General features: G+C 39.4%; 1 protein-coding gene across 3 annotated transcripts in view; it reads right to left on the bottom strand.

Annotated features, from left to right (window-relative positions):
• The window catches only part of PHLDB2 (pleckstrin homology like domain family B member 2), a 131,004-nt gene that overhangs the window by 80,204 nt on the left and 25,212 nt on the right, over positions 1–25,588 (bottom strand). For all 3 annotated transcript variants that reach the window (XM_008066589.2, XM_008066588.1, XM_021716850.1), the window contains exon 2: positions 7,750–9,098. In XM_008066589.2, the coding sequence (XP_008064780.1) occupies positions 7,750–9,098 (1,349 nt within the window). The remainder of the gene's footprint in view (positions 1–7,749; positions 9,099–25,588) is intronic.

Raw genomic sequence — 25,588 nt, forward strand, 5'->3', positions numbered from 1 at the left:
AATCCCTCAAGTTCTAAAAAGGATTTTTAAATGCGTGGCACCATCAAGAGGAAATAGTTTGTACTGCCACTGTAACAAGAACCAGGGTTTGCTGTCAAGGATAGAGGCCTCTTTAAACAGCAATTGCCATAGACTACTGCAATATAGAATTCATTAAGACTTCAGTTCTGTTACCCCAATGTGAAGTCATTAGATAATTGCTAAATACTTATTTTCCCCTTCTTACTCTTTTTTTGCCCATCTCTCTCTCCAATTGGAGAGGAAAGAAAGAAAAAAATAAGATGTGACAACTTTTTTACTCTTAGTTAACAGAGGACAATTGGTAGTCCTAATTTACTAATGATTAATTCCTTCAATATTTAATGAACACACACATATATATACATCATGCATTTTATATATATATATATACATATATATATATATATATATATAAGTAATTTGCAGAGAGAAATTCCTTGCCTTATTCTCTAATGACCCAAGGCAATCTGATGATAGGTAATATTCTTCTTTATATTATCCAGTGGTTATAGATTTACTTTATTCAGAAACAAAGGAATGCTGTTAACTTGACAATGAATAGCTTATTTAGGCAGTAGATAGCACCAGCAGTCTAATTCTGTGCTGCCCAATATATTATACTTAATTTATCTGTTTAAGTTTTTCTTAATGTAAAAAAAAAATTTAATTACATACATGGCTCACATTTGCGGCTCACATTCTATCTCTGAGAAGATCTTATAAACCATCCAACCAAGGCATGAAAGTGAAAGAAGGCAGAGAATTGACTGGCTGTTTGAAACATCAGAAACAATTCAGTTTAAGGTTTAGGCCAAATCTGAAGAGTAAATCAATTAATGTATCAATGGCCATTCTAACCCAGAAGATAGGAAGAGAGTCACTATTTCTAAATATCCCTTTAAACGTCTGAGCCACTAAGTTTATTTGGTTAGTAAACAAACCTCTAACCTTATTTGCAGTTTAACTAGCTTCTTTCCTCCAGTGGAACCATTTTTTAAAAATTAAAACTATAGTCAGGATATAGCAAGCGGAAGAGCCACATCAGGAAGGCAATTCCTTTCATGTCAGACTGAAGGACAAAATAGTTTTCAGTACTTAAGCTTGCCTTCACATTTCAAAGACATTCTTCTAAGAAAAAAAAAAAAAGATTCATACTATGACTAAGCAACAATAAGCATTCTCTAAACATTGTCCATTCTGCTACCCAAATAAAAAATACTGCCAAACTTACAATATGGTTCAGCACAGTCAAAAATGCCTAAATGCCCAAGTTATTTTCTGGGATCAGGAGTCACTAGGAAATGGAGACAGCAAGAAGCAGGTGGCGAAGCAAAAAACTATAAGTGGAGTAACTTTCACCTGACAATGCACACTAGTCTTGGGTTCCTAAACAATTTTTCCTAGTTACAAAATTTAATAGTATCAATCTGTTTACTTTTTGGGTTTTAAGATAGTATCTGCATGGGGCTCAGTGGCTCATACCTATAATCCCAGCATTTTAGAAGGCAGAGGCAAGAGGATTGCCTGAGTTCACGGGTTTGAGACCAGCCTGGGCAACAACCTCGTCTCTACAATAAAGCAAAAAATTAGCTGGTTGTGGTGGAACACACTTGTAGTTCCAACGACTTGAAAGGCTAAGGCAGAAGGATCATCTGAGCCCAGCAGGTTGAGGCTGAGGTGGCCATGAGCATGCCATTGCACTCCAGCCTGGTCGACAGAGTGAGACTCTGACTCAAAAAATAAAATAGTATCTGCATCTCACTACCTTTGGGAGATTAGACATCATATATATCTTTAAATAAAACATCAGAACTTCTTAAACAAATATGTTCAATTACACTTTTAGTTAATTTTAGAAACATTAGATATCTGGTCTGCTCAACCATGTATAAGCGAGACTCTGGGACCGGCAGCCTTCATTTTTGTATGACCCTGGAGATCACCACTTTCTACAAAGAATGTTCCAAACTTTTAAAGTCAAGAAAAATAACTCATTTTCATATTTTTAATTGAAGATCAAATCAATTAATGAAGGTTTTCATTAAAAGCTGGAATGCAATTTCCCCTTTATGGAAGCTAAAAGGAAGGCATTTATGATGAGATAATTTGCGTTTTTTTGTTCAAAAACTTCACTGTTACCTGGCACTAAATGCATATTGTCCGTCTGGGTACAAGAGGTGCAAGCTATAACCACAGAGCATAGGAAAGCCAGAATAAATGTCATGAATGGGTGTTAAGAGAACATTCAATTACTCTTTTCAAAAACGTGTACATAATGCTTCCTATAACTCTTGTCATCTGGTTAAGAGGTGCATGTAGAGGAGTGAGCAAGACAGGCATGGTCCCAGCCTCTTGCAAATTAAAATTCTTTAGTCATAAACTGCTTTCATAGGAGCTATAAGAACAAAACACCTTCCAAACAGTAGAAAGCTGCTGACCCAGATGTTCACCTACTCAAATAGTTACCACAGAAATATTAATATGTGCCTTGAGAGAAATCCAACTTTATCTTCAGGGAATGCAGAGTGGTAGAGTATGTAAAAAGTCATGGCATCACATTACATGTTTGAGAAGTATCAAGGCTGGTCCTACGTAGTTCTACATGGTAACAATGCTGTTTACCAAGGCACTGCAGATGACTGTCCTCAGACAGAAAAAAAAATACTATATTGCTACAACGCAATTTGTGGGGAATCCACTGGTTCTCCACAATAGAGCACTGATGATTTTGGCAATGAAACCAGCAGTACCGTTTGCTTTAAGTTTTTCAATTTCCCCCTTAACAGCAGTAGGGTTTACTTTAAGTTTTTAAATTTTCCTCTTAAAAAAAATGACTTTTATTACCCTGGATCACAATTACCAGGAGGTATGCAGGTATCAAATGAGATAAACAAAAGAACATCCTGTCTACCTTTAATGATTTCTCTAGCTTCTAGAACATTTAATTTGTTCAAGAATCAGCATCCCAGCTCTCCAGAGATACCTTATCTATCGATATCCTCTTCTTGGAACACAACTCAGAATGAGGGAGTTACGATGACCACTGAACAGCCTAAATGGATGTCACAAGTCTATGAACCGAAGTGCACGCACTTCACATGCACGAGATCCCCTCAATACCTCACTCATACTTAGAAACTCTTAGTTTAGAACACTTTAAACCAAGGCTTGATATCTGGTTCCTGAAATCATACAAAAGAAAGAAAAGGCTTGCATAACAACAAAACACGAATTGGCAGCTGAAAGCAAGAAAGAAGAAAAATAAATTATTAAAAAACTAAACACCTCAAATAGCACAGCAGCTGGAGGCTATTTAATATAGACTCAAAGTGGATCGTCTGACCTCACTAATAGATCTCTGGTGGTTCATAATAACAGTTCAATCTTTAATACTCAATAAAATTACCTTGAGTTTTCAAATAAAGATTGAACAAGTAAATAAAAATCCAAGTAAAGCACTGGTATAATCATAGCTGAGCTTAAATACTACAGATATTAGGGTTAGTGAGTCAGCTTTAATCTGCTTGGTTTCCTCATTAATGAGTGAAATACATCTTTGGCATCTATTCATCCTTTAGTTATATAAAAGCTGTGCTTACTTTTTGAAAATTATGCTTTTGCAATTTGGAGGTCCCAATGAAATGTTCAAGTGACTCATTCTGTGGAATCAATTACGCTGGACTGCCAGGAAGTGTATCTCAGGAGCTGGAGGCCCAGGTACATCTCTTCTCGATTCCTGGAGTAAATCCCAAATGGCAGGGGAACATCACCTTTGCTGATTTGCTATTCTTTGCAATCTTACAGACTCTGTGCTTTTGTTTTTGTCTCTGATTATTGGACGGATTTGACGGAGGTTTGGGTAGTCTCTCCAATTGCTGGAGGCAGTGACTGAGGAATCTGGTTTTGTGGTCTGACCTCTTGGTGATCTATCAGGTAGAACTGGAATCTAACCTTGGTCAGATAAGAGAGGACAAAGCATTTGTTTGTTGCTTGTAGTTTGTTTATTTTTCTATTTGTGTACTCAGAGCAGGAAAATATTCTGTGTTCAGTGAAAAAGCAGCTAGACTTTTGAGATCTGGAAAAGTGAGATTTTGTGTTCCAGTCTTTTTTTTTTTTATCTAAGCTTCTAAGTGTCTTATATTTGTTTACTGAAAATATAAGCTAAGATTACTCAAGATTAAGAAAGATATAAACTTTGTGCTCCCCTAAACTGAATTATAATTGTGACAAACCTTTCTACATCAACAGTAATTATGTTCTGTGACATGTCAACTTGAACATAATTTCCAGCATCTTTAAGATAAGTTTCTTTATCTTAAATCGTCTGGTTGTTCTAGAATGTGGAAGAGAACAATGAAGGCCAGAAGTTGATAGAAACAGAAAATTGCAGGTTTGTAAAAAGGGAGCTTGATTTGACTTGGTTTATAATACCTGTAAACACAAAGTCTATTAAAAAAGTAATAAAATATTTAAATGTTGGCAAAGCTTATACAATTTTAATGCATTTATTCACAAAATATTATTAATGTAATACATTAAAAATGCAATGCATGATACTCTGTTAACATAAAACTAAAATGTAATTATCTCTACAGAAATGACAGAATAATCTTGGAGAAATCAGCCTATGCTTAGAAAGAGTAAAAGGTTATTCTTCTATGTAACCTGTCCAGAGAGCAGAGATTTAGCATATCTCACAAGAGTAATTTCTTGTGCTTTGTGCTAAGTGGGATATATGCCTGCATATTTAAAATAACAGAAAGAGTTCCTCATTTCTGAATTCCTTAAGGTTTCTTGTTTATCATAGAATAATCTGCAGTTACTTTATTAAGTAGCCGAACTGCAAATATTCACTGCTCTCAGGTATCCATGATCCTATATTAAGTAATGAACTCTCTGATTAATATTTGATTTTGTCTTCCCAAGATCAGACAGACTCTAAATTCAGAAAAAAAAAAAAAAATTTCCCAAGAAACCTTATACCTGAACTATCTTTAGGTTTTCCCAAAGGACCTCTGGGGGCAATCACAAAACTGTTCAACCCTAGAACAAGAAAGATGCTAGAAATAATTACGTCTGTTTTCTACTCTTCTTAGTTTAAAGTCCAACTCTATCAAGAATTGTGTAGAAAAATCTGTTAAATCAAATGAGAAGATCAACTTTCTCCAGGATAATTTTGTACAGGTAAAATATTATTATTATAAGAAATGTTCAAAGATTGCGTGATTTACAGAAAGACTCTGAATATAGTCAGTGCCCTCATTCTTTGTAACATGCTCTTACCCTCAGGGGGAACACTGATTAAATACCAATGCTTTTTACCCTGAGAAAGGATTTTAACTCTCCTTCATGTTGGTAAGTTTGCTAAATTAACCATAAATTAACAATAACCACTTACTCTAAACATTCACCAAATAGTCTCTACTTCCCCCTTAAGCTTGCCTACAGAATGTACTGATAACAAAAAAAGACAGTTTCAAAGCCTCATGAATAGGACTTTATCCAGTACTCTTAACTCCTGGTATTTTAAAGCACAGATGTATGAATATGAGCATCTGAGCTAACATTGTGTAGACAATAATGAGACAATACTAGGCAGCTAAATCAGATGTCAGAACTTTTTCTAGTCTACAAATAGATAACTTCATGAAACCAAATTAATGGCCCAAGATGCAAAGGAATAAGAATTAATTACACAGACCTGACTGAACGAACTGATGACAAAACCAAACTTTTAAAAGTGGATATGTGCTTTGGAATATTACTGGCATTATTTTTAACGTTCTATTTTTTGGTGGAAAAAACCCCTTAGTGTTCATCTTGCTCTATCTCTAACCCTTAATTCAGCTAACTCTGATTTTTGCAAACTAAGTGAAATATTTTTTACAATAGTTTGTCTTCATTGATCCCTCAGAATTCTGGAATTTTTTTTTTTTTAGGCTCTTTAGTTTTTAATGGCATGTTGTTATTTGCATAGGCCTGATAAGAAAGCTGTCATCCCTCTTACTGGTATATAACCAGACAGCTAGACTATGCAACCAAGGTCAAATCTAGAGTGTCAAATTTAAAAGTAAACCTTGTTTCACTAGATATGACAAGCCCACTATTAAGGGAAAAGGGTTATAACTCCATATTTAGAGCAATACCCACAAAGTTCTCCCAAGAAGTTGAAACCCATTTATGATTTAGATAGGCCCAACCTTCCAGGCAGTAAAGAAAGTCAATTCCTGAGTGCCAGGAACCTCAGTAGATTTGGAGAATCTGGAGGAGAAATTCACAAAGATGCACAGATGCTCAAGATGAAACCCAGTGGAGGTGAATTTCTTGAGTTTGGTTACTTATCCTTGGAACAGAAGAGTAAATAGGAGGATTTAAAGAATATGTCTGGAGTGATAGAAACCACTAAGAAATGCTTTCCTAGATTCCTTAATAAATTATCAGATAGAAGTTACTTCTCTGGCTTTATTAATAATAGTTGCTCAGCACAGTATAGCACTATATTTGCTGTCCACATATAATAAAGCTGTTATATGCTAATTAAAACTTCTTCTGAATTTATGTCCATGAATTATATCAGCCCAAACACAATGCCATTGTGTGACCACAAATAATCTCTGGAGATTTTTTAGGATTACAAAGGGGAAAGTCATACTGGAGTACTATCTAACTGATCCACCCAAGGAGTACCTAATATTTATTCCAAAAAAATAAACCTGGTCTTAAAAGAGAATGAAAAAAATGCAATCATCTGTTCTTACTCATTAGTAGAACTCTTAAGGGATGTTTCCTCCTGTTTTCTTATTCCCAATATTTTCACAATAAGCATAAGTTTATTTTAAATGGAAAAAGACAACTCAATAATTCTTGTGAGTATATGTAGCTTGGAGTCACTGTGTGTACTAAGAGACATGGCAGATTAGAGTATGGGTGTGTATGAATAGTATGGAGAAAAGGTTGAACACCAGTGAGGCAACCCTTCAACTCTCCAGACAACTTTCTAGAAAACAAATTCACTCCCTAGTTCCCACAAGTCAAGATTTCACAGACTATTTCTATCATAACCATACACATGCAAATGTAATGATATAAATAATACAAGTTAGGATTTCCTCATAATCTTTTTTTTTTTTTGAGTCAGGTTCTTACTCTGTCACTCAGGCTGGAGCGTAGTAGCATGATCTTGACTTACCGCAGTCTTAACCTTCTGGATTCGGGCATCCTTCTACCTCAGCCTTCTGAGTAGCTGGGCCTACAGGTGGCTAATATGTTTAATTGTTTTTGTAGGAATGAGGTCTTGCTATGTTGCCTAGGCTGGTCTTGAAATTCTGGAGTCAAGCAATCTGACTGCCTCAGCCTCCCAAAGGGATTATAGGCGTGAGTCACTGCACCCAGCACCATCCTCATACTCTTAAAAGTTTGTAGGATCTGTCAGAAATTCAGTAAAATTCACAATTGCCTTTGTTAGGCTGTTCAAGAGTTTACACTTGTAAGAACTCTGCAGACCAAATAAATTAACGTGAACTCCTGTAAGTCTACAAATACCCACACATGTCTAGTTATGGTGATTTGGAAAGAGGAAGGATAGCAGGAGAGAAAAGGAAGGAGCAGCAGTGCCTGGTGCATACAGAAATCCTACTCCCTCCCACCATATATCCTTGGAGTCTCTGTCCCCAGGCTGCCCTATGGATGCTGCCCAATGAAACAGTGAAGTCAACAGACGAAAATTACCAATCGCTCCATTTCCTGCTCCCTGAGTCTTTCTTCCCTCTGCCGCCGGTGGTAATCCATCAGGTCATCACGTCCTGAAATAGAGCTAATGCTACTTTTCCGCTCCCGAAGGACAGGCTGAGGGGTTCCTGAGGCCTGTCTGAGGCTGTCCAGATCAGCCTCATCAAACTCTACCGATCCACAAGAAAAGTTCCTTCTGGCTGTAAACACTCGGTCTGACTCTCCAGGAAGAAATGAATGACTTGGGCTTGTCCCTGAGTAAGAAGCCCTATCGAAGTCATCAGAGGCACAGGAGGAGGTGGAGGCCAGAAGCATCTTCCGAGCCACTCGAGGACTGGCAGGGACACTGAGGGTGGAACTCACGTATGGATTGCCTTCAGAAGCAGAGGTTTTATAGGATAAAGCCCCTGAGCTCAAAGAAGAAAAATTAAGGTAATTGTCGTTGTCTACTATGCTATGAGGTAGATCCTTTTCCCCAGGTTTCGTTCGCTTGGAGTTGCCCAGAGAGTTTCTCGGGGGCAAGCTGAGAGGGGTCAGCTGGTTCTCTGTGGCTTTGTACAGCCTGGGAAGCGATCGGCTGTAGGCTCCCATGTGACTCAGGCTGCTGCCTGAATACTTCCTAGTTCTTGAACTGATGTGTTCAGAGGCTAGGTCCTTGTGTCTGGTTAGCCTAGGCTGAAGTGTCAGGTTGTCCTGAATGCTCATTTTCCGGGCTTGCTTTGGGCTTGAAGGCATGCTTGCTGCTCCCGACCTGCTGGCAGGAGAGGGGCCAGCATCACTCACGGAACCTCCATTCCACATGGCCAGGAGTGAGCCAGATGCCTTTCGGCTTTCCAGTCCTCCAAGAAAGTAGACATTATCATGTGACTTATTCCTCGAGCTATATTTGGAATAGGGTGGCTTCTCTGAGAGTCTCAAGGCCCTTTCGCTGTCCCGGCCAGTAAAGTGATCAAAGTCTGCTCTCCCAAGTGGATATCCACTGAGGGAGGCTGTAGTGCTGAGTAAAGGAGTGGGAGGCTTCATGGAAATAGTTTTGTCAATCTCATCACAAGAGAACTGCTTGCTTGCCTGGACTTTGGCCAAGGAGGGGCTACTTCTGACACCGGTTCCCAAAGGAGAAGGGCTTCTCTTGGCAGGCACAGGTTGTGAGAGGGTTAAATAGGAACCAGAATAGTCCCCATTGGTTTTAAATCTCAGACTGGAAGAGTATTTCTTCGGGCTTAGGCTCTCCATCATGTTTTGGGGATCGTTCTCAGGGGAATGCACCACAAAGCCTTCCTCTAAGCTGCCATTTTGTAAATTCAGCTGCTTTTGTATGTGGCTATGCTCTTCCATAACCTTGCTGGAATCTGTAAGGGAATAAAACACAAAGTTTTACTTTTAAAAGATTTACAAAGAACAACCCCTTGCCAGGCCTATTCTGAATATATGCCTTTACAGTAAGAACTGATAAAACTAACAGACACAAACTGTGCATTACTAATAAATATATTAAAGCTGCACTGAACGTTGAAGAACAATAAAGGCCACTGATCTGGGATTTTTTTGTAATATTTGAGGGAAACTAATCCTTAAAGGTGCAGGATTAGGCTGGTGCAGAATTAGGCTGGTGCATAAAAAACACAATTTTCCTTTAGTGCTCTAGTCCTTAGAGGACCACCAGCTTGCTGAGTGCTGAGCTAACACCCAAAGGGATAACGCAACAGGCCTTCCTTTAGACGTCCCTGCTGACCAGCCTGAGCAACATGGTGAGACTTCATCTCTACAATAAATCAAAAAATTAGCCAGTTGTGGTGGCACATGACTGTTGTTGTAGCTACTTGGAAGGTTGAGGTGGAAGGACCACCTGAGCCCAGCAGGTCGAGGCTGCAGTGGCCATGAGAGCACCACTGCACTCCAGCTTGGGTGACAGAGTGAGACTGATTCAAAAAATATATATAGATAGATGTCTCTGCTAGAGTCATTAGCTGCTCAGAAATAAAGTCTTAAGGAAACAAAATTCACATTTTGGCAAAAAAAGAAAATTTTAAGTTAGACACTGATCAGTAACATGAGGGTTAGAAGATGGTTCTTTAAACAAGGGAAGTTATCCTCTCAACAAGAAGACTTAAAGCTCCTGTACTCATCAGAATAGAGATAAGGGTGTTCCCCAATTTATGGTCACATGGTGGTATATTTAAAAACCTGAAACTATTGTAACCTTCAAGTCCTCTGGCACCCCAAATGCACCATGATCGTCCTTGGTAGCAAACCCTCTCTTCTAACAGAAACACCCATCAGAAGCCACCCTTTTATCAAGGTACAGAATTATTTATTTATTCCACCATTAAAATTTTTAAGAAAACGCATGCACCCATAAGAATATGTTTTGGGCTCTAGCCTGTAAAAACATTAATTTAAGAAACTAAAGTTTTAGTCTATAAAAAATGTATTTGAATTGCAAACTATCATTGCAAGTGGGAAGGCTTATATTTTTAACAGACAAAAAGATTTTCCTTAGATGATCAGCAAAAGCAAACACAACTTAAACATTCTTACTGAACTCACACATCACTAAAACTGTTCTGCAACCTCCAGGTACCTCAGACACTAATTACTACATCCCTGGTCTATATGTAAACAGTATCGTGTGTGTTTAGTATTTGGTTTCATATCGTGGTTGTCTGTGTAACTAGACTACAAGTTTAAGAAAGAGGGCTCTGCCTAACATTTCTATCTTATCTCCATCCTGCGGGGTCCCCTTGTCCCTTAGGTGAGAAACTCAAGGAACGCCAAGTTTTCGATACTAATCCCAGTCCTCCATCTCTCTCTCTCCCAGCCACAGATTGAGGGCCTTCATTCTGCTTTCTCAGCATCACAAACTTTTCTGGGCAAATTTAGGCAACTTAATAAAGAACTGCTTCTTATCCACAGGCTGGGGTCAAGAAATAGTCTGGCTGCTTACATCCTGGTGATGGGCTAAGTATCCAACTGCCCATAAAGGTGAAGCCTCCCCCAACAAACTCTGCCTTGGGTTTCTTACTCTCCAACCCAAAGCCCTGCTTGGATGGATACAAGCATAATTTATCATGTTAAGTGAATCTCAAATTAAATATGAGGCTTTCTATTAGATTGGGCTCCCAACTAGGATCTGGTCCCACCATCTGGTTCTTGCCAACTCTTTCGCTTCTCAGGAGCAGTGCTTTCTCTGCCCTCAAGACAACTGTCCCTCTTAGCATTTGTCTACTTCTATCAATTCTGACCTAAAAACACCATTCTGGTTTGAAACATATCTCCCTTGCCCCCTTAGAGGACTAAAGCTGAGACAGTCCCTAGTCTTGGTGCCTTCTATTCTGAACTAACTTCATCTTTGGTTTGTTTGCCATATTAACATTTTAGCAAACCGTGGTCAATTCTTTCGAGTAAAATATGTGGGAATTGAGAAAGCAAGAAAATAGGCAAACCCTGAAAACATTACAGTGTTATTTATTATAATGACAACAACACCATAAATGCCCAACAATGGGGGAAAATTGCATAATAATACATCATATGAGAGAATATTACACAGTCATTTATTTATTTAGAGTTGAGGTCTCTATTGCCGAGGCTGGAGTGTAGTGGTACAATCAGGACTCACTGCATCCTCAAACTCCTAGGCTCAAGCCATACTCCTGCCTTAGCCTCCTAAGTAGCTGGAACTACAAGCACATGTCACCATGTCCGGCTTACACAAACATTCAAAATCATATTTTGAAGCATATTTTTTATCACATAAGAAGTGCATTCAGCCAGGAGCAGTGGCTCGCACCTATAATCGCAGTGCTTTGGGAGTTCCAGGCAACAGGATTGCCTGAACCCAGGAGTTCAGGATTGCCTGAACCCAGGAGTTCAAGACAAGGCTGGGCAGCATGGTAAAACTTAGTCTCTACAACAAATCAAAATATTAGTCAGGCATGGCGGCACACACCTGTAGTCCCAGCTATTTGAAAGGTTGAGGCAGAAGGATCACCTGAGCCCAACAGGTTGAGTCTGTGGTAGCCATGAGCATGCCACTGTACACCAGCCTGTGTGACAGAGTGAGATTCCAACTCAAAAAAAAGTGCATTCATATAATGCTAAGTAAATTTTAAAAAACACATATATAATAAGTACAGTTTGGGATTTTTTTTTACACAGATACCTACCCATACACATGGATTATACACCTGTGTATTTAATACACACAGTGAGTTCAGTTTTTATATATTGGTCCTGAACAACAGCAGTTTGAACTACATGCACAATTTTTTTTTAAGAAATACACTTCAAAGTTTTTTGTAGATTTGTAGTAATTTGAAAAATCTCACAGATGAACTGCATAGCCTAGAAATATCCCCCCCCCCAAAAAAGAAAGAAAAACAGTGAGGTATGTGATAAGCATAAAATATATATAATATCAGTGTATTTTATCATTGGCAACCTTTGTATTATAAAAAGTAACACAAACTGTTCATAGTGCCATTCGCAGTAGAAAGAAATGTAAACAAACAAAAAATGTAATATTAAATCATAATTGCATAAAATTACCTGTAGTAGATACTCTATTACTGTAATAATCTTGTAGCCACCTCCTGTTGCTATTGTTATGAGCTCAAGTGTTCCAAGTATCCACTTAAAACACCATGTGGCCGGGCGCGGTGGCTCAGCCTGTAATCCTGCGCCTCTGGGAGGCTGAGGTGAGTGGATTGCCTGAGCCCGCGGGTTCGAGATCCGCCTGGGCAGCGAGACCTCATCTCCACAATAAATAAAAAAATGAGCCGGGCATGGTAGCACGCGCCTGTAGTTCCGGCTACTCGGAAGGCTGAGGCGGAAGGATCGCCGGAGCCCAGCAGGTCGAGGCTGCGGTGGCCGGGAGCAGCCACTGCACTCCAGTCTGGGTGACAGAGTGAGACTCCAACTCAAAAAAAAAAACCAAAAAAAACATCATGTGACGTTGATCTCAGTGTGAGCGGCTCATCTCTCCAATAAATTACGTATCACAGTAAAAGGTGATCTCTTGCAGTTCTCAACTATTTTTCATCATGTTTACTACAATACTGTAAACCCTGAATAACACCATGGGATCCATACAAAGTGCTGCTAGTGATGCTGGAAGTGCTCCCATGCTAGTGATGCTGGAAGTGCTCCCAAGAAGCTTTTATGTGGATGCAGAATTGCTACAAGAAAGGTATGCCAGGCTGGGTGTGATGGCTCAAGCCTATAATCCCAGCACTTTGGGAGGCCCAGGCGAGAGGATTGCCTGAGCCCACAGGTTTGAGACCAGTCTGGACAACATGGTGAGACTGCATCTCTACAATAAATCAAAAAATTAGCCGGGCATGGTAGCAATGGAGATGAGTTCCAGCTACTTGGAAGGCTAAGGCGGAAGGATCGCCTGAGCCCAGCAGGTCAAGGCTGCACTCCAGCATGGACAACAGAGTGGATTCAACTCAAAAGAAAAGAAGGAAGGAGGGAGGGAGGAGGGAAGGAAAGAAGGAAGGATGGAAGGAAGGCATGCTTATAGATTTAAAGATTTGGGAAAAGGTTAAGTCATTATATGACAATGTCCTTCAAAGTAAAGGATATAATGCAAGCAAAAGATGGTCTGATAATTTAAAAAAGAGATTTGGTCTAAAAAAAAGATCAAGATAACAGGAGAAACAGCTTCTGCTGACCAAGAGGTAGCAGACGAGTTCCCAGACACCACTTAGAAAATCGTGGAGGAGGAAGGATATCTGCCTGAACAGGATTTTAATGCCGATCAAAGTGCCCAATTCCAGAAAAAAAGACACAAAGTATATTTATTAGCAAGGAAGAAAAATGAACACCAGGATTTAAGGGAGGAAGAAAAGGCTAACTCTACTATTTTTGCAAAGGTAGTCAGTCATGTTTACGATCAAGACTGTCCTTACCTATAGAGATGCTAACCCCTAGATCTTTAAGGGAAAATATAAACACCAGGTACCAGTCTTTTGGTTGTACAATAAGAAGGTTTGGACAATGAAAATACGTTTTCTGAATTGGTTCCATTGATGCTTTGTCCTGAAGTCAGGAAGTACCTTACTGCTAAGGGATTGCCTTTTCAAGTTCTTTTGAGAGTGCACAATGCCTCTGGCCACCCAAAATCCCATGAGTTCAGCACCAAAGGCATTGAAGTGGTCTACTTGTTTCCAATCTCCAATTCAGCCTCTAGCTCAGGGGTGCATAAGGACCTTTCGGGTTCACTACACACAGTACTCCATGGAAAGAATTGTCAATGATGTGGAAGAGAACCCTGGTAGAGAGAACATCATGAAAGCCTGGAAGGATTACCCCACTGAAAATGCCATTATTGTTATAGAAAAAGTCATGAAATTCATCAAGCCTGAAACAATAAATTCCTGCTGGCGAAAACTGTGTCCAGATGTTGAGCTTGACTTCACAAATGTACAACAGAATCCATCAAGAAAATCATGAAAGAGATTGTGAATACAGCACAAGGTGGGGGGTGAAGGGTTTCAAGTCATGGATCTTGGAGAAACTCAAGAGCTAATGGACATCACACCAGAGGAATTAACAGAAGGTATCTCAATAGAGATGAGTGCTTTTAAACCACTGCCAGATGACGAAGAAGAAGACAGAAAAAGCAATGCCAGAAAACATATTGACATGAGACAATCTGGAAGAAGGTTCTAATTATTCAAGACTGCTTTTGATTTATTTTATACAACATGGACCTTTCTAAGATACAGGCACTAACACTAAGGCAAGCAATAGAAGAAGAGTTGGTACCATATAGAAATATTTTTAGAGAAGTGAAAAAGCAAAAGGGAAGACAGAAATTATTATGTATTTCCATAAAGTTACAGCAAGTATGTCTGCCTCCCCTGCACCTCTTCCTCCTCTTCCTCCTCTGCCACCCCTGAGACAGCAAGACCAGCCCATTTTCCTCCTCCTCCTCTGTCTGCTCAATGTGAAGATGAGGAATACCTTAATGATGTTCCACTTCTGCTTAATGAATAGTAAGTATATTTTCTCTTTATGATTTTCTTTTTTTTTTTTTGAGTTGGAGTCTCACTCCATTGCCCAGGCTGGAGGGCAGTGGCACACTCACGGCCACCCCAGCATCGACCTGCTGGGCTCTGGTGATCCTTCCACCTCAGCCTTTCAAGTAGCTGGAACTACTGGCGAGTGCTACAATGCCCAGCTAATTTTTTATTTATTATAGAGGCGAGGTCTCGCCAAGTTGCCAAGGCTGGTCTCGAACCCACGGGCTCAGGCTATCCACTCATCTCAGCCTCCTAAAGTGCTGGAATTACAGGCTGAGCCACCGAACCTGGCCTATGATTTTCTTAACATTGTCTTTTCTCTAGCTTACTTTATGGCCAAGAATACAGTGTATAAGACATATAACATCCAAAATATATGTTAATCGACTTTCTATGTTATCAGTAAGGCTTCTAGTCAACTGTAGACAGTAGGGAAGTTTTGGGGAAGTAAACAGTTATACACAGATTTTCAACTGAGCAGGGCGTTGGCGCCTTCATTCCCGCCCCCCACCCCCAAGTTGTTCAAGGGTCAACTGGGTAGACACCTGTCCATACACACAGGTGCTCAGGCAAAAATCTTGGGAATTATCATTGATTTTTCTCTATCACTAGAGCCTTCTTCCTCATTTTATCCACCAACATATCCTATCAATATTGTCCTTAAAACATACGCTGAATCTGATCACCTCTTACCATTTCCACCACCACCTCCCTAGTAAATGCCAATATTTTCTCTTGCCTCTTCAATATGCCCATTCTCCTACAACAATAACAACAATGAATTTAAAGAAATCACATAAAAAATTAGCAATGGGAGCCGGGTTCGGTGGCTCAGCCTGTAATCCCGCGCCTTTGGGAGGCTGAGGTGAGTGGATTGCCTGAGCCCGCGGGTTCGAGACCCACCTGGGCAGGCGAGACCTCATCTCTACAATAAATCAAAAAATCAGCCAGGCGTGGTAGCGCATGCCTGTAGTTCCGGCTACTCGGAAGGCTGAGGCGGAAGGATCACCAGAGCCCAGCAGGTCGAGGCTGTGGTGGCTGGGAGCAGCCACTGCACTCCAGTCTGGGTGACAGAGTGAGACTCCAACTCAAAAAAAAAAAAAATTACCAATGGTTTTATTGGAGTATTACCAGCGATTTTTAATTTACCTTTCTCATACTAGTTTATATCTTTCACATTTTATATAATGTATTTAAGTTGTTTTGACAATCAGGAAAAAAAAACACAGCATAAAATACAGTCCGTAGCAACACTTCATTTTTTAATTGATTAGATTCTCATTTTTCCTTAGTTCCTGCCCAATTTTTAGACCAGATATTAACTCTTCCAAAAAGGTCATTTTCAAAAACTTCTTGATCAGACTAGTTTAACATATAAATATTTGGAGACTGCACCATTTCTTCCAACTCTTCTAAACAACTCTGGCAAAAATGTTAATTATATAAATTTATTTGTTCCATTCTTTATGCATCTGAAAAACTAAAAAGAAAAAAATAACACTTCCCTAATATGAATAAAGCTAATAGAATAATTACAAAAAAGTCTCCAGATGTTTGCTGAATATCACTTAGGTAATAGTACTGGTATTCTCATTTTTTAAATGTAGCTTTATTATTTTCTTATTTCAAAGTAATGCTATTCTTATTTCAAAGTGATGCTGCTATATTCTTATTTCAAAGAGATGCTGCTATATTCTTATTTCAAAGTGATGCTGCTATATTCTTATTTCAAAGTGATGCTATTTGTTGCATAGGAAAAACATTAAAATTCCAATGGGTAGTTAAAGGTACTTTATTCAATAAATATCGACATTGTCCCACTTAAACCACATTCTTAGGGGACGTATACTATGCCTTATCCAACAAATACCTACATTCAACAAATAAATACATACACAAAGTATTAGTGTTACCCACTTATATTCCAGTTCTCCTCCTTTTGGAAACATAGTGAAGTTGCTCTTTCTCATCCCTGTGATGTGAGGTGTGGCTATATCCCTTGTTTTGATCAATGAAATATAAGTAAAAGTAACCTGTCAGTCCCAGCTAAAGCAGTAAGAGCCAGAGCATGATTCACCAGTTCCCACCCAGCTGCTATGACAACCTCCATCCAGGTTTGTGGAGCCTTCATTAGATTACACCCCTGAAGGAAGACAACATGGAACAGGGCCCTTCCCAACCTGATTATCTTCAGACACTGAGATTTGGGAATAGTTTGTTATTGTGAAGATGCTAATCATCACTTAGTGCCTACCATAAATCAGGTTGTAAGTTAGGCATTGGGAGATATATATTCAAATATATCATTTACTGCCTACACACAGTTTACAGTCCAAAGGGAAAGATGTATATACAAACAAGTGATTGCTATACATGCCTCAATAGAGAGACTTGACTGACAGATTGGTAAAGGACCACGGAGTGTGGCTAGCCTAGTAAGAGTAGTAGTCTTGAGGAGGTTAACAGTAGAAAGACTTGACAAAGAGGCCCGCTGAAGGAAAGAGATCTGATAAGTCTTATCCAATGGTAGCATAAAGCCACTTTCAGACCTGACATTTTGTGAGTCTAAGAATATAAACAAAATTCCAAGTCCATTTGGAGTCAGATCATTATAAATCCAAGAAACATTCTGTCTCTGATAGAGTTAAAAACAAAAATTATATAGGAAAAACCAAATTATTTTCTATATTATAGTTCTTAAAAGTCTAGGGACATAACTTTCCTGGGATGAGCCATAGCTAATAAACATATATTTCTCTCTCTTAGTTATCAAAATCCTTTTCCATCATCTCCACCACCATGTCAGACATATTCTCCTGGGTATAAACCATATGCCTCCTCTAAGAATGTGGCTTAACTTGGATAAAAATCCTTTAAGTGTTTAGTATATTTTCAACAAAGAAACAAAAAATTCCGTGAGATGTTAGAATAGACAAGAAAAGAATTAATGCTAGTTAGCAGGAAAGGTTTTGATTTAAAGGTAATATATAAAAATGAGAAATAGAAGTAAATTATAAAGAAAAGGTATTCCTGGATGGGTATGGTGGCTCACACCTGTAATTCCAGTGCTTTGGGAGACTGAGGTGGCAGGAGGACTGCTTAAGCACAGAAGTTTGAAAACAGCCTGAGCAAAACAGCAAGACCTCATCTCTAGAGAAATTTAAAAAAGTAGCCAGGCATGGTGGCACGCGCCTATAATCCCAGCTACTTGGAGGCTAAAGCAGAAGGATTGCTTGAGCACGGGAGGTTGAGGCTGTGGTGAGCCATGATTGGGCCACCTCACTCCAGTCTAGGTGACAGACTGAGACCCTGACTCAATAACAATTTTAGTTATTGAAAATCTAATAATTATGATTGAAAAGTATTTCTAGGGTGTGTAGACACAGCAATCCTGAAAAGCAGGTTAGATCAGATGTCACTGAACAGAAGTCAAAAGCTAAGCACCAAGACCAAACTTTGCATTTTAAATATTTACTTCAACAGCACAGAATTGAAGAGTTAAAAATGAAGACCTGCTAATTTAATTTTGACTCCACAGTATAAGATACTGATGATATTTTAATGATAAAATGTGTTAATATATTTGAACCTGTTTGCAGTTGCAAATATTACTTAACCACTTGGATGAATGAAATTTTAACAAGCCCTTCCTCTCTTTATTTGGGCTAATAAAACTGCAGAGTGTTAAACTACTACAGATTCCCTACTACCCCGAAGGGTGCCACCACTTTCTCCCCTCTCCTTCCCATACACACTTTTTTGAAAAAATCAAAATAATTATTGAAGCAGATTGGCTGACTGAACAAAATACAGCACCAAAATATTCCAAAGTAGTACTGTCTGAAAGAAGATCAGCTTTACATTCTCTAGGGGAGAAACAAGCAGGACATTTGCAAATAGTAAACCACATCTGAGAAATGGTCATGCAACATTCTTTACAATACATTTTTGTAGAGTAAAGTTACAGATGACTGGGATGGAAGGGCATCCCAGAGAAAATGTAAAGGGATATTCATATTTGATACCCCAGTTTTTCAGTTCAACCTTATTGGTCCTGCTAAGGATGAGTAAAAGGTACACTCAAAGATTTCTTGGCTGGGGTGGTGGCTCAAGTCTGTAATCCCAGCACTTTGGGAGGCCGAGGTGAGGGGACTGCCTGAGCCCAGGGGCTTGAGAACAACCTGGGATACTTGGCAAGACCTCGTCTCTACAAAAAATTATTCAGGCGTGGTAGCACGCACCTGTAGTTCTGGCTACTCGGAAGGCTGAGGCGGAAGGATCACCAGAGCCCAGCAGGTCGACACCGCAGTGGCCATGAGTGTGCCACTGCACTCCAGCCTGGGCGACGAAGTGAGACTCCAACTCAAAAAAAAAAAAATTAATAAATAAATAAAAAGATTTCTCATCCGGTACAAACATCTCAAGGTCAAAAACCCACAGGTTTGCACTGTACCCCACCCAGCATCATCATCCACTCATTTTCCTGAAGCTCAGTTTAGCATAGCTGAATGCACAGGCATATTTGCCTCGGCTTGATGTCTCTTAATCCCACAAACCAATTCAACTCAGAAGGTAGAGAATCAGCCAGATAGGTGCCCTTGCTGAACCCCATGAGAGAGATAATAATGACTACTGATAACTCTCTCCTTCTCTACTTCCACAGAACCCTTTTTATTTTAGGTGTGATCACATGAGTGCAGGCCTAGAAACAGGAAATGGTGACCAGTCACCAGTCATGTACTCTGAATGAAGATGAGGTTGTAAGCAAGGAGAGTTGAGGCAGGGAGGGTGACAAACACAGTCAAAGAATGTGGGTTTAATTCTCCCCAGGCAATGAGGGAGGGAGGAAGGGATGTGATAGCAGGTAGAATGCAAGACTGCAGCTGAATTTAGAGGAAAAAAGCAGAGGAAGAGGATGGTGGGTGGTGAAGGGGAGCATGGCAAAAGGCATTGCCAAGGTGACAACCAGGGGGAGGGAGGTGGGGAAGAGAGGTCTGTGTCAATATGTGTAAGAGAAGATGCAAAGAAGACGCCAAGGCTGACAGCCTGTCTTCTTGATCTGTGCTGGTATGTTTATTTTAGGTTCCCTGTATATTTTATGTAAACGAAAAAGAGCCCTGCATTATGTTATTGTAGAAGAAAAAGAGTGCCTAGGGCTTTAATGGCGACATGCGTTGTTACATGCACAGTCATAGAATGGTCTGGGAGAAGGGAAGAATGCATCTGGTGCCCATCTGAGAGAAAAGACAACACCAGGAAGTCTAAATAGGGAAGAAGTTAATGTGTGTTGAAACATTGGTGTTTACTTTCCAATCCATAAATTTAATCCCCCCAGTGCTCTTGTTATTTTATCACCTGAATCCTACATCACTTCATTGTCAATCAGAGAATGCTAGAAATTATGAGGAGATCTCTGAAAGGTACCACAGAAAATCACAGCACTTTTTTCCTAGAGGAAAAAAATTCCTTGAAAACCCAATCTCAAGGACTATTTTTAAAAGTTTCTTGGGAGATTCTCTTTGGTACAATTCTGTTATCACCAGCTTCATTTATACCAGAGAACACCACAATGAAGCTGATCCCACTCAAACTATAAATCACTGACAATGAATTTACCAACATTGTGAGTTATAGGGATCCTGGTTTCAAGACAATTAAAACATACCCAAGGAACAAAGTTTTAAAAGTAAAGAAACAAATGAAAACAAAATATTTGTTGTCTTGTGCTCTAAATGTGTTAGAGAAGAGGAACTTAAAGTCTGGCCCATATAAAGCACAATTATCCAGGTAATTTATACTAAGTAAATATGGAGGTTTCCTAAATTATATAGCTTGTTACTTGTCATTTCACACTGCTATGTACAGACACTGCTTAGAATCACCCAATGTAGCAGGAATAAATCAAAAGGGGACTGAAAAAGCCAAGTGTCAGAAAAGTAGAAATCATTTTATATTGTTGGGAAAATGAGGAGTGATTTAGATGACAGAAGAAAATTCAAGAACAAGAATTTTTTAAAAAGTTAGGGTGTAGGTCAAAATTTCTGCTTTATAATAGCATTTGAGTTTATACCCCTACCCTGCAAGCAGCTCGTGGAGCAGAGATGCTGACTCTGGTGCACATTTTGTGCAGACAGTGGTTGATGCCTGGTGTTCAAAACTCTCCCAACACATTGGTGGTCCACAGGCTGGTCTCTTTCAGCATTGATGTTTACGATATGGCAATGTTATGAATAAAGCATGCACTGATGACATGTAATTGAATTCAGACACCAGTTTAGAGCAGCCTCTCACAAGCAGTGCCATTCTCTACATTAATTCTGTAGGGATATTTCTGTGGCAACCAATGGCAGCAGATGGGGCCTGAGGGGAGGCTTTTAAAGGATTAAAAGGGAAAAACAAATTTATTTCAACTCTGAACTCCAAGCTTTATAATGGAGAACAATGGACACAAAAACTTCCCTCTTTTTCCACTAATCCCAACATGAAAACATGAAGAAGAGGAGGCTAATCAGAAGTTTCAGGAACAACCACTTCCTTCTCTAGCAATATTCTCATTTCAGAAATCCAAATGCAGTCCATTTCCCTATCCTGTTCTCCAAGGAATTAACCATCCTTAGTTGAACCCTTAGTCCCTCAACTCCCCCTCTGCACACAGAACTTCCTACTTCACAAATATTTCCTTTCATCCCTAAATCCTCCTCCATCTCTGCAAACAAGCCTCACCTGTCCACATATTCCCATACCCATCAGCAAACGTCCCCCTCCCCAGATCCTCTCTCCTTCCAAGACCATTCCTCATACAGTTTCTGCAAATATTCCTAATGGTAGACCTTCCCATTGTCTCAATAGCCATCTCCATAGAACGTCCTCTTCTCCCACTCACTCATCTCAGCTTCTTAACCTCTGTTATTTAAACTCTTCCTCCTCCACACTCAAGATGTTATAACCCATGACAGAGGAAAAAAAAAACTCTGTCAGTAGACATAGTACCCTCATTGTTCCTTTTGCAAATAAACATAGCAGCAGATGGATCCAACTCCTCTTCCTTTGCACCATGTTTTTGTCACTCAAAGATCTGCCTGTTACAACAAAATCATTATTACCCAACTCCTCTTCCTTTGCACCATGTTTTGTCACTCAAAGATCTGCCTGTTACAACAAAATAATTATTAGATACATGTAGGAAGGTGGATAATCTCCAAGGAGGATGCTTTCAATGCTCAAAAAACCCCCAAAAAGCAGTTTCATGGGCAGAAAATGTATTTTAATGACAAAACGAGGCCTGTTTTATTATCGCAGATTGGGGCTATTACAACAGGCAACTGCAAATCCCAATGTGTGTAGACATGTGCACACGCACACGCAAGCACACACACAATTACGAGACAGACACATGCTGTCCACATGCCCACAGCAGCCTAAAATGCCACAGAGGCTTTTTGTGACCGCCAGTGGGGCCTCTTAAGAACCCAGACAACAAGAAGCATCCTCAGAATTCACCACGTGTTGGGAGTGATGTCTGGCAGGCTGGAGAGAAAGGTGAGGGCCACTGGGGACTAGGATGCGCATGTGACCTCTCAGGACACTGATTACACAGTTTCTTTCTTGGTTTTCCTTTGCTTTCTCTTCAATTTTTACTTTATCATATTCAGAAGACATCTAAAAGAGAAGTAAGGAAGACCCTTAAGAAAAGAATAGAAGATCCAAATGATGCTACAGGAGGAGAAAGGAACCCAGGAGGGCATGGAGAGTGATGGGGGATAATGAGAACATTGAATGTGGAGAGTGATGGGGGATAATGAGAACACTGAATGCAGATGGTAGTGGGGATAGAAAGTAAAAAGAAGTTTCAGCTCCTTCCTGTGACAATAAAAGCGTTTAACCCCAGGCTACAATTCCCTTCTGTTATCCCTAGTTGTATTCTGAAGTCTGAGCTCTGTCAAAAAAAAAAACAACTCCAGATGGTATTCAAAGGTTCCTAAAAGTAAGCACAATCAACAGCAATACCCATATTTCAACAACGGTTTTAATCTCCTGTGATCAGAGGCTACTTTCAAATCAGCCTCCATTGTTTTATATTAGGAATTCTTAAGAATCTCGGAGGACTTAGTGAAGACGGTAAACCACCAATTACAGGAATTTTTAAAAAGTGTTTGTGCTAGTACCTTGAGTAAGACTTGTCTGTAGGAACTTTATAATATTATTTAGACTCTCCAAAAAAGTTTGGCTGAATGTTTCCTGTGATAACTATCTTCAGCCAGTGAGGAGGGCAGGGGAAAAAGAAGAAAAAGCAGAAGCAATCTGCTTCTGAGTCATTAGTTTCCTTCTACTGGCAAAATCATTTTTTACCTAATTCACTTTTACCTAAATCATCAAGATGTGCTTTTTATCAGACTCCCATTTATGTTTATGTCATTATTAAAGCAGTTTTAGCAATATTTAAAGAAGAGACAGTATCAACTGAATAAGCACTGATATAGATAAAATAAGTTAGGTTCAACACAGGTCACATTAAAAATATGCTGTCTAGGTCAGGCGTGGTGGCTCATGCCTATCCCAGCACTTTGGGAGGCCAAGGTGAGAGGACTGCCTGAACTCACGGGTTCGAGATCAACCTGGTAACTTGGTGAGACCTCATCTCTACAATAAATCAAAAAATCAAATTGCCATGCATGGTGGCGCATGCCTGTAGTTCCAGCTACTTGGAAGGCTGAGGTGGAAGGATTGCCTAAGCCCAATAGGTCAAGGCTGCAGTGTTTGTGAGCGTGCCACTGCACTCCAGCCTGGGCAACAGAGTGAGACTCCGACTCAAAAAATAATGATAATAATGTTGTCTCTGATTACAGAATATACAAAGGACAGAGGAATATATGAGAAAACACTGCCAGAGATTCAATGACCTAGTTCTAGAACATGGATAAGTCTACAGAGGAAAAATAAAAACAAAAACATAAAAATGGCCAATGTCTTCAATTAGCAAATGGCAAGGGGGGAAAAAGAGAATCATTCTAGATTAAAGAGACTCAGAAGACATACCAATTAAATGCACTGTGTAGACATGGATTTGGATCTTGCTTTGAACAATCTATCTATTTTTTAAAATGTATGAGACTGCGAGGCACAGTGGCTCACACCTGTAATCCCAGCACTTTGGGAGGCAGAGGTGAGAGGATTGCCTGAGCCCAGGGGATGGAGACCAGCCTGGGCAACATGGCGAGACCTGGTCTCTACAATAAATAAAAAAATTAGCTGGGTGTGGTGGCATATGCCTGTAGTTCCAGCTATTTGGAAGGCTGAGGCAGAAGGATCATCTGACCCCAAGAGGTTGAGGCTGTGGTGGCTGTAAGTGTGCCACTGCACCCCATCCTGGGTGACAGAGTGAGACTCTGATTCAAAAAAAAAAAAAAGTATGAGACAATCAGAGAATTTGAACACTAACTGGAAAATAGATGACATCACAGTATTTTTAAGGTGTGATAATGACATATTTTTTAAAAAAATCTAATCCCCTTAGGTTTACATTGTAAATTGTTTATATATAAAATACTATGATGCTTAGAATCTGCTTTACAACCATCCATGTTCTGGGATGGGGAAAAATGAGGTCTAGAGATGTAATAAGAGTAGCAAATATAAATAATTATGGAATCTGGGTAATGGGTACATGAGCCTTTCTTTTATTTTTTTAATTATTCCTTTAGCATTTGTTTTAAATGTTGAGTCTGTTTAAAATTTTTCATAATAAAATATATTTTCAAAAGGCACATGTATTCTTCAAGTCAATGTCAACAAGAATAAAATCTATATACTGACTTAAACATTATAGTGGTTGACTTATAAAAAAGGATATATCACTGGCTCCTAGCTGATGATTTAAGTATAGAAAACTAACCCTTTAGCATACAGAAGAATCGGTTCCTAAAAGTTGATATTTTTTTAAGTACTTGGGAGAAATTGGAAAGCAAATACACTATCAAGATTACAAGCAAGCAGTTCATTATATTTAGGATACTTGCAAGATAATGCTAGGTGGACTACCTAAGTTTCACCACTATATTTGTCCAAATTTTAAAAAATCTTCAGAAAGTTAAAATTTTAAAGTATTCATAAAAACTGCCAAATCCTCCATATTGTGAAGAATTTCAGCCTCAAAAAAATGCTAAAATACACACACACACACTCCTTACATATTTATATTAAGGAAGAGACTGACATACTTTGTAGATTTTAAAATTTTGTTATTGCTTCTCTGAAAGTGGAGGAGGAAGTTATAGACCATATTTTCAGGGTTCTTCACAGAATCTTAAAACAGTTTTAGTTTAGTTTTTTGTTTGTTTGTTTGTTTGTTTTTTTGGAGTTGGAGTCTCACTCTGTTGCCCAGGCTGGAGTGCAGTGGCATGCTCACAGCCACCACAGCTTTGATCTGCTGGACTCAAGTGATCCTTCTGCCTCAGCCTTCCAAGTACCTGGAACTACAGGTGCACACTACCACACCTGGCTAATTTTTTATTTATTGTAGAGACAAGGTCTTGGCAAGTTGTCCAGGCTGGTCTCAAACCCGCGGGCTCAAGCAATCCACTCGCCTCGGCCTCCCAAAGTTCTGGGATTACAGGCTGAGCCACCGAGTCCGGCCCCGTTTTCGTTTAAGGTAAGAATTTCTAAAAATTTTCCAAACAAACCAACTATTTCCAGATGTTTCTCATTCATGGTCACTGATACAATTCATCTTTGGGCTTAGGTGATTCTGTCTAAGTACCCTAAAAACCTGGAAGAGAACTCTCTATTATGTGATCACCTCAGTGATGATAAAA

The sequence above is a fragment of the Carlito syrichta genome, unplaced genomic scaffold (assembly GCF_000164805.1).
Source record: "Carlito syrichta isolate Samal-C Ts95f unplaced genomic scaffold, Tarsius_syrichta-2.0.1 Scaffold309017, whole genome shotgun sequence".
Taxonomy (NCBI): Eukaryota; Metazoa; Chordata; class Mammalia; order Primates; family Tarsiidae; genus Carlito; species Carlito syrichta.